This window comes from Mustela nivalis (genome assembly GCF_964662115.1).
Source record: "Mustela nivalis genome assembly, chromosome: 19".
In the NCBI taxonomy this organism is placed as follows: Eukaryota; Metazoa; Chordata; class Mammalia; order Carnivora; family Mustelidae; genus Mustela; species Mustela nivalis.
The window spans coordinates 17,313,442-17,322,853 of record NC_139038.1 but is presented as its reverse complement, the minus strand read 5'-3'; the positions used below and the strand labels follow the sequence as shown (position 1 = coordinate 17,322,853).

The 9,412-nt window shown below is 56.3% G+C and overlaps 1 protein-coding gene across 6 annotated transcripts; it reads right to left on the bottom strand.

Annotated features, from left to right (window-relative positions):
* Positions 1 to 217: 217 nt before the first annotated feature.
* CD19 (CD19 molecule) lies at positions 218 to 7,434 on the bottom strand. 6 transcript variants are annotated; one of them, XM_082714617.1, is made up of 16 exons: positions 7,241 to 7,434; positions 5,770 to 5,974; positions 5,273 to 5,527; positions 4,780 to 4,983; positions 4,357 to 4,650; positions 3,234 to 3,341; positions 2,951 to 2,999; positions 2,604 to 2,692; positions 2,085 to 2,198; positions 1,862 to 1,966; positions 1,706 to 1,774; positions 1,540 to 1,599; positions 1,381 to 1,437; positions 745 to 837; positions 536 to 643; positions 218 to 400 (listed from the first exon to the last, which is right to left on the bottom strand). In XM_082714617.1, the coding sequence occupies exons 2-15, from the start codon at positions 5,855 to 5,857 to the stop codon at positions 546 to 548; spliced, it is 1,683 nt and encodes a 560-aa protein (XP_082570743.1). In that variant the 5' UTR covers positions 5,858 to 5,974; positions 7,241 to 7,434; the 3' UTR covers positions 218 to 400; positions 536 to 545. The 6 variants fall into 6 exon arrangements, 4 of the variants coding, with proteins under 4 accessions (XP_082570743.1, XP_082570741.1, XP_082570742.1 ...); XM_082714615.1 differs by having other exon boundaries at positions 4,357 to 4,671; positions 7,241 to 7,390; XM_082714616.1 differs by having other exon boundaries at positions 3,234 to 3,344; positions 7,241 to 7,389.
* Between the last annotated feature and the right edge of the window lie 1,978 nt (positions 7,435 to 9,412).

The window sequence follows — 9,412 nt, the reverse complement described above, 5'->3', positions numbered from 1 at the left end:
GAACTAGGGTTGTTTATGAAGATAAAATGAGCGAATATACAAGTGAGGGAGACGGGCACAGGTCCAGCCACCGGAGGGAGAAGGCCCCTTTGTACCTACGATGCAGCTCTCCCTCCTCTGCTGGATTCCAGAAGCGGATGCGGGTACAGGCATCCTCCTGGGGGTACAGGCATCCTCCCTTCCCTCCCCTCCCATACAAGGGCGTTACATCAAAGGATCGGAAGAAGTCATTGAGTTTATTGGGGGAGTGCAAGGGGAGCCAAAGTTTCATTGGCACACACACACACACACACACACACAGATACACACATCTGAGGCATCGCTGCTCCAGCAGATGACTTGCTCAGGGTCCCAGATTTCAGAATCAGGTATGGATCTCTGGGTCCTAAGGAGGCCCGGGCTATGGAGAAGAAATGGTGACGGGGAGGTTCCAGAAGCCCGCGCCTGGAGCACCCGGCCTTAGGAACCCTTTCCCTCTCCCACCCCTACTCTTCTCCCTTTCTCCCCTTTCCTTAAAGGGCCGTTCCCAGCTCACCTGGAGGGACTCATCTAGTGCTCCAGGTGCCCATATGACCCCCTCCTCTCCAGGCTGGTTCTGGCCCACTGAGATTATCCATGTCCATGTTCTCATAGGAGTCTGCATCTGATTAGGACCAGGAACAGCAGGAATCAACTAGAGCCAGCAGGAGGCTGAGAGGGGGGTGAGAGCCAGGGGACAAAGGGGACAGAAGCAGAAACACCCACCTTCCTCATGATTGGGACCAGGCTGGGCCCGAATGGAGCGGACTTGGGGGGTTGTATACAGGATTCCTCTCATATCCTCGTAGGACTGGGAGCCTGCTTGGGCAGGAGAGTTGGAGGCCTAGAGCCAAGCTGGGCTTGAGGAAGGGAGATGCAGCCTAAGACCCAGAGGGAATCTGAGGTACAGAGGAAGGTGGAGGACTTGACCCAGGCTGTACTAGGAAGGACAGAGTAGGGTCGCCGTCAGATTCAGGACCCTTGTTAAGGGTCTGGTCAGATGTGAGTTAGATTAAGTTCACAGTCAAGAAGAACCTGCAGAGGTCAAAGTCAGAGTCCTGAGGCGGTTGTAGAGACAACTTGGGTCAAGGCTGCGGTTTGTATGGGGCTGGGGTGAGGTGGAGGTCAAAATCCAAGTAGGAATTGCACTGGGACCAGAGCTGATGTTTATAGTTAGGGGTGGGGTAAATACTGGGATCAGGATCGGGGTTGAGGTTAGTGTTAGGAATCGATTCAAGGCCAGAATTACACCAGGAGCCAGAGTCAAGGTCAAAGTTGAGGTTGAGGTTGAACCCGGAGGCGGAGCTGAGTGCCAGGTCAACCCAATCTGCCCAAGACAGGATGGTTCCTAGCATTTCTCACCAAGAGAGGTTGCTTCCCTGCTGGGGTCCCAGGCTGACCCATGGGGGCTCAGGAAATCTAGAGAAGAGAGGGAAGTTATTTCTCCTGGCCTCCAGGTCCCCAATACACACCCCCCCCCACACCCCCCCCCCACATTAATGGGACTGTCTTCACACTTGCCTGCCGTCCTGGTGACTGGCTGGGCCAGCTCTTCATCCTCATTCTCGTAAGACTCGGCTGCTGCAGGAAAAAAGTGAACCCCGGGGACCATTCTTGCGCCTTAGGGGCTCCACAGCCGTCTGCGTCCTCCCAAGCCTCCGAGGCCCCCCCAAGAACCCTGATTTACCGCTGGAGAAGGAGTCTGCATCCTCAGGACCCAAGGCTCCCTCCTCAGGGTTCTCATAGCCGCTGCCATCTGGTGGAGAGAGAGAGGGGGGTGTCCAGCGAGGGCCCACAGTCCACTGGGGAGCAAGCGGGGGAGCCGCGGGGGTCGCGGTCTTACCCTGGGAGAGTCGATCCTGCCCGCGGTTGGAGTCATTCTCGTAGAACTCGGAGCCCACCTCGCTGTCCGGCTCCTCGTAGGCCTCCCCTTCCTCCTCTTCTGGGCCTGGGGTCGCGGACGGGAGTGGGAACCGAGTCGCCGCCCCGGCCCGGAATCCCTGCCGCAGCCCGCTCCAACATCCCTCCCGGGAGGACGCCGCCGCCCCCCGCCCCCAATCCATCACCTGCCGGCGGTGGGCTCCGGGACCCGGCCGCCCCAACCTCCGGGACGTCGCTGCGCGGGCTTCCGTAAGCCTGGACGGCGGCTCCCAGGCCTGCAGCCCACCTCAGGGCGCGTCCTGGCCGGAGGAGCGTCGGAGCGGGAGAGAAGCGAGGGGGGCGGTCACGACTAAGGGTCTGCGAGGCTGGGCAGGGCACGGGAAACCCGCTCCAACGGGCCCCTGGACTCTGGGTCCCGGACCCTCGCCCAGAGCGGAGAGGGCGGGATCTGCACCTGGGGGGCGTGGCCTCAGTCTCCGGGCTGGGCGGTGCGACCCTCGGGGGGCGGGGCACGGCGCTCTGGGGGCGGGCTCAGGCGCTAGGGGCGGGGCTCGAATCTGGGCGGGACTCCGCGTCCCAGGGGCGGGCTCTTTTTTTCTGAAGGCGGAGCTCCGAGCTCGGGGAGGCTGGGCGCTCCGGGGATTGGAGCGACGAGAAAAGGGGTGGGGCCCTAGCTGGCGGAGAGACCCGGCGGCGCCTCCTACCTGCGCCGGCGGTGGGCGTGGGAAGCGAGAGCACGTTCCCGTACTGATTGTGGGCCCCGCCCCCCGGGGGAGGCGTCACTTTGAAGAACCTGGCGGGAGAGGGGAGTTGCCCTGTGAGGCCTGGCCCTCGATTGAAACGGAGTCCTGTGCGCTTAGCTCCTCTGTTCTTGCGCAGCCTGCCGGGGGGTCTGGGGTCACCCCCGAGAGGTCCTCACAAGGGAAGGAAGCTTTAGAGCTGGGCTTGGAAGCTTGGGCGGTATTTCAACGGAAAGCAAAGGAAACAGTAAGTGCAGAGCATTGAGCAAAAGTGCAGGGATGGGGGACTGCGGGGGCGCCGGCGTCATTACCTTCTGGTGGGATCGGTCATTCGCTTTCTTTTCCTCCTGAGTATTAGGGCTGGTGAGAGTTAAGGGGCGTGATCAGAGGAGGCAGGGTGAAGATTGGCGGGGCGCTGGGGAGGTCCCTTGGGTCAATGGAGGGGAGGGGACTTCAAAGTCCAAGGGGCCCGGTAAGTTTGGGGGGTCGGTTTGAGGTATGGGATGAGAGAAAGGTGGTTGCTGGAGTAGCGGGTATGAGCTGTGCTGGGGAAGATGGGTAAGTTGGGCAGAGGGGCTGGGGGGCGTGACTGACCTCTTCGAAGTCGAAGAAAGCTCACCAGGGAACCCAGGCAGAAGATCAGGTAAAGTAATGGCACAACAGGGACCTTCCAGCCACCCGTATCCAGCAGCCAGGACCGTACTGCTGGGGAGAAGCAGCTATGAGACGGGGACCCCAGGCTGGCGTGCTGGTTCCCAGCCTCAAGACCTCAAAGGGCCAGAAGTCTGGGACACATGGACAAGACACAGATCCTCCAAATGACAAGCTACAAGGGGAAATGGCCTCCCTCCCTCTGAGGTCAGGGACTGCGCCCCAGAGCCTGAGCTGGGGCCTGGGGCCGTATCTGTGCAACAAACCACGACCATAGTCAGACTCTGTGTTGGGATTCAGGGGAGCGTGATGGTAAGCTTCCTGCTGCAGTTGAGGACAGTCATGTGCAAAGTGAAGGTCAGAGTCAAGTTCACAAGATTAAAGGTGGGAAGCAGCAATGTCCTGAAAGGAAGTGTGGAGTCAAAGTCGAGGCTGAGTTTGAGAACTGTCGTTCGGGTAGCATGGGAGGATTGAGTTAAAGGAGACAGAAGGAGCAGCACACTGTGACCAGTCTGATGGCTAGATGGCTGAGGAAAAGGAAGGATCCCCAGGTTCCTGGCTTCGGCCCGTGGGCAGGTGGTAGTGGCTTTCATATACCCAGAGACACCCAAAAGACTACGCTTGGGGAAGATGTCACCTTTGGTTTTGTATATGTTGAGCGGGGACATCAGAGGACAGGAAATGGCTCGGGGTGAGGTGTATGGAGCCTGGAATTGAATCACTATGGCATGGTGGCCTAAGGAGGTCAGACAGAAAGAGAGTGTAGACAAAGACAAGAGAAAGTGCTGAAGGGATGCCTCAATGCCTCCGAGCTCCAACAGTGAAAAGTGGGGGAGGGAGGAAGACCCTAGAGAATGGGAAGGAGCAACCAGCGGTAGGAAAAGACCCAGACAAGTAGTGACGTGGAAACAAGGGAGAACAGAGGTGGAGTCCGCGGTCAGTAGAGAAGCTGGGATTTGGGGTGGGTCTGGTACTAGCTCTCAGTTTGGGGGTGCCAAGGTTGACCGACTCCCAGTTCTTCCCAGTAGCCCCCACCCAGGTGCCCCACAATTGAGAGAAACTCTACCTGACTGGGCAATGACCTTCAGCTGCATCTCCTTGGTCATGTTGCCGTGGTAACAACGATAGATGCCAGCATCTCGAACAGTGGCCTGGGGCAGCAACAGAACAGCCCCTCCCCTGAGGGTGCCCAGGACCCACATCTCTCTGCCTGGGGCGTCCTCCCTCAGGTTTAAGCTCAGCAAGGAGATGTTATGCTTCTTGGGGCGCACGTGGGTCCAGGAGATGGGGCCTCTGGCCACGGAGGCAGGGGGCACCTCACAGGGCAGCCAGAATGTGGAGCCAGGGGCCACGGTGAGGTCTGGGGCAGGGAGAGCCAAGGCTAGGAAAGTGTCAGCCTTGGGGTCTCCTCCCCACAAACCCTCCAGTTCCCAGTCACCATCCCCCGTCCCTGGAATCCCCACTTCCTCGCATCCTCCCGGCACCTTACCTTGCTTGAGGCTCTGATTCAGATGGTCCCTGGGCAGGGCACATTCAGGGTCGGTCTCCCAGATCTCAGGGTGGTCTTGGGCCCACACGTACAGCTGGGAGCTTGTGGGATAGCCAGAAGGGGGCTTGGGGCCCTCTGAGGACCTGTTCCCCAGGCCGCAGCCTGAGTCATTTAAGGCCGAAGCATTCCACCGGAACACCTCCCCTAGGAAAAGACCCAGAACCAGATACGGACACATCCAGGAGAGGCGAAGACATACAGAGATGCAGAAAAGCAGAGACAGAGACGAAGACCCGGAGAGTGAAACACTGAGCGGCTCAGGGCTGAAGTCATGAAGCCCCAGGAGCTCTGAGGAGCCCCCTCGAACAGCTGCGTGCCTGTCCCTCGGCCCTTCCACACCCTCCCTACAAAGCCGGTTTCAACAGCCCGCCCCCATCTACGGCGGGCCTCCCTCTTCTCATCACCCCCCCCCCCGCCCCAGCCCGGACCTCACCACTGCCTGCCACGCTGACTGTCCAGCCAGACTGCCAGGCCTGCTCGGAAGGGGGCCCCAGCTGGCACAGGTAGAAGCCCCCCATCTGGTCGGAGACGTTGAAGACAAGCAGCTGGACGCCCAGGGACCCCTTGTGGATGACCACGTCTTGGGGCCCGTGGCCCAGATCTGACTTAGACCCCTGAAGCCAGGCCTGCTGCTCAGGGGGACCATCTGAGGGACTGTTGAGACATGGTAGCTCAGCTTTGCCTCCCTCTGAGGAGAGAGAGAGGGAGGGAAGAGAGGAAATCTTCACCCTCTTGATTCCTCACACCAGGTCATTACCCAAGGACTCCACCAGCTGGGAGTGGAGGAGCTCTGAGTCCTCCCAGCCCCTCCCCGAGTCTTACAGATCACAAAATGAAGGCCTAGAGAGGGCAGGTGACTGGGCCAAGGGCACCCAGCCAGCCCCGCGTTTCCAGCCCCAACTCTCTTCCATCTGTCCCTTCTGGACATACCTTTAGCATTCACCAGCAGTGTTTTCTGGGGCCGGACTCCCTCGGGGGTAAGGAAGAGGAGGAAGAAGAGCAGGAGAGGAGGTGGCATGGCGGCCAGACTCCCCGGGGCACCCAGCTTGGCCGCGCGGGGGATGCTGGGGCAGGCGGGGGCCTGGGGGGGCACTGAAGCATGAGTGCCTGTGGGGGCGGGCGGGCGGGCAGTCCCCTGAGGGAGGAAGGGGTGGTCACACCTTCAGTCCCCTGCTCCATGCACGCCTCCAGACCCACAAAGCTTGTCTCCTCCCTGCCACGCTTGTATTTTCATCCGGACGCTTACCACCGTGTGAAAATGACCTTGGCTGTGTGTCTGCTGGTGCACTTTCTGTTCCTCCCACTCCCACGAGAATGGAAGCCCTTCGGGGCAGAGCCTTGGTTGTGCTCAACGCTGTACACATCATGGCTCTGGGACGGTTCTTGGGGCATCACAGGCGCCCAACAAATATTTGTTGAATTGAGTGGCTGCACCCAGTGGGCCTTCAGGTAGTGGGAGGCAGCCCCAGCCAGCGGCTGAGAGCACAAGCCAGGCTGTGTGCTCAGCCGTCCTGAGATGATCAGTGCCCTTTCGTGTCCCACGTCTCTGGGAAGCCTCTGCCTCAGTTATGGAAGGAACGCCTTTGGAAGCGGGGAAATCGAGGCCCCCCAAAGGTCAGGGTGTTGCCTGAGCTCACACAATGAGCTGGTGGTCTAATGAGCACTAGAACTCAGGGGTCTGGACTCGGAAATCTGTGCTTCCGCCCTCCCGGGCGCAGTCTCTCTCCTCCTTCCTCCTCTCGCTCGCTCTCTCTCTCTCTCTCGGCCTGTGTGGATGTTGTGTCCATCTTCCACTCCGCAGTCACTCAGGGAAAGGGGTCCAGAGACCCAGGAGACCTGCTCACTCCGTTGCCCGTTCCCAGGCCCGGCTCGCTGGGCGGCAGCTTCCTGTTTGCTCGAGGCAAACCCCACGGGACCCTCAGCTGGCAGGGCCCCCACTTCCCTTTGGTTGGGTTGGGGCGGCTCGGAGGGGGAGAGTGAGGCGTTGGGGAACGCAGACGGTGAGGCGGCAGGACCCTGCTTGCCTTTCAACAAAATCTCTCCAGTCCTCTTCCTGAACTTTTAGGCCGCCTTGGGGCCACTTTTCTGACTGGAGCAGATCAGTCCCCAGCTCTGAACGCTGTGGTGGCTTTTCCCGTACCTCAGATAAACACTGCAAACCGTGGCCCCCAGCAGCCTGAGTGAGGCTGCCGTGAACTACAGTCCCCACCTCAGCCCTCCACGGCTCTGCCCCTCGCCCCACACAAAACCTCGCGCTCGCTTCTCTTCCTCTTGGATCCCTCCTTGGCTCTTTGCTCCCCTGGTTCTCATCCCTCAGGCCTCCATTCGAACGTGACCTCCTCAGAGAGGCCTTTCCTGACCCCCTTGGTACTTTTGATTGCCCAGTCCCAAACATGCTTGCTTCTTTGTTGATCTCTCATCTGCTTCCTGCCCCCAGAATGTTCGCTGGCTCTTCCACAACAGGGATCTTGCCTGTCTTGTTCTCCGGCATCTAGTAGGTGCTCAGGAAGTATTTGTTGGCTCAAGTGGAAAAGTTCATGAAGGGAGACTAGGCCAGGAGGGGGAGCTCTCATGCTGAACCACTTCCCCAAATCTAGGAAGCGAGGTCAGTTACAGACCCAACAGAAAAGCCCTCCTAAGAAAGAGTTGTCCAGTACAGGCCCCAGCAGGAAAAGAGGTACATCTGTGGTTGCATGGCCTGCAAGAAAGTGATCCCCCCTGCAACTCAGCCAATGACAAAGCATCATCACCCTGAAGTGCTTTTCTCCAATGGACTTTCTTCCAAACAACAACTCCCAACTTCCTCCTTCTTTTCCCTAAAATAACATTTCCTCTCCCTTGTTGGTTGGGCCAGCCTCTAGTTTTGCTGTAGCTTGCTTATCCTGAATTGCTATTCTGAAATCAACCCAGTTATTGCCGGGAAAGTACCTTTTATTTTTAAGGTCCGCAAAAGGAAGGAAATTAGGAAGAGCAAAGGAAACCTTCGCTTCACTTCCTGCACATGCACTCAGTCACCAAGGCTAGTCCAATTTTCATCCTCAATATCTCTAGGATCCACTTCCTCCTCTTTTTGGACTCTTCCCTTCCAACCTTCAACAGCCTCTTTGTGAGGTGTCTTCTGTCCCTTTTGCTTTCTACCTACACTCTACAGAGAAAGAACTTCCCTTGGTATTAGTCATGTGCATCTCCTGCTCAACAGCCTTCAAAGTCTCCCAGGGTCTCAGGATAAACTCTAATAGCTGACTGGAGCCTTATAGTCATCATTTCATCTTTTTTAAATATATTTTTTAAAGATTTAATTTATTTATTTGACAGACACATCACAAGTAGGCTGAGAGGCAGGCAGAGAGAGGGAGGAGGAAGCAGGCTTCCCACTGAGCAGAGAGCCTGATGCGGGACTCGATCCCAGGACCCTGAGATCATGACCTGAGCCAAAGGCAGAGGCTTTAACCCACTGAGCCACCCAGGCGCCCCATCATTTCATCTTCTTCTCAAGAAACTTTGCCTCACACACACAGAATCTTAATCTTAGTCCGCTTCTGAGGGTAGTAAGCTGATTGGGGTTTATAAGCAAGAGTTAACCTGGCCAGATTTTTTTTAAGTTTATTTATTTGTTTTAGTGATCGCTACACCCATCCTAGGGTTTGAACTCATGACCTGGATCCTGGGATTAAGAGTCACTTGTTTCTCGGACTGAGCCATCCAGGGCCCCTCATCTGGCCAGGTTTGCATTTTCTAAAACTCCTGATGGATGCAGTGTGGAGGGGAGATTAGAGGGAGGCCAGAGAGATCAGTAAGGAAAGTATTCCTTCCTTCCTTCATTCTTTTATTCACCAAATGTTTGTTTGTTTGTTTGTTTGTTTATTTAAATCAGGCACTGTGCTTAGTGCTGGGAAAACAGCAGGGGTTAGGACACCTCATGGAGCTTTGACTCAAGTTTTGGGAACTTGGAACGGTAAAGGGTGACAGGTAAACAAGTTAATCAATAAACAATTTCAGATGGCAAGGAGTCATCTAATAGTGGACAGGTGATAGAGGTAGCTAGCTACTTGAAACAGGATGGTCAGGGAAGGCCTCAGTGAGGAGGTGGGGAAAAGCCTAGTGTGTTCAAATAAGGTCATGCTTAGTTTTGTTAGGAACTGTCACACTTTTTTTTTTGCAAAGTTTATTTAAGTAATAAATATCCAACGTGGGGCTCAAACTTGGGACCAAGAGTTACATGCTCTTCCAACTGAGCCACCAGGAACCCTAGAAACTATCATATTCTGTTCCAGAGTGACTATAACATTTACATTTACCATCAGGAATATAAGAGAAGTCCAGTTTTTCCATATACCAACCAGCATTTGGTATCATCATTCTTTTTAAATTTTAGCCATCCGGGTAGGTCTGTAATGGTATCTCCTTGTGGTTTTAATTTGCATTTCCCTAATGGCTGAGGATGGCGAACATCTTTTTGTGGGCATATTTGCTGTCTGTGACATCAGTGAATTGTCTATTCCTGTCCTTTGCCCATTTTCAAAACTGGATTGAACTGGAAGATTTTTAAGCTGACACATGTTTGTGCAAAGAT

Excerpts from the sequence above, each read along its gene's own strand:
- CD19 (XM_082714614.1), bottom strand. The coding sequence starts at position 5,857 with ATGCCACCTCCTCTCCTGCTCTTCTTCCTCCTCTTCCTTACCCCCGAG. Across the intron at positions 2,199-2,603 it reads CACGCCCACCGCCGGCGCAG|GACGCGCCCTGAGGTGGGCT; the intron begins GTAGGAGGCGCC and ends TCCTCCGGCCAG. Across the intron at positions 1,600-1,705 it reads TGCAGACTCCTTCTCCAGCG|CAGCCGAGTCTTACGAGAAT; the intron begins GTAAATCAGGGT and ends TTTTTCCTGCAG.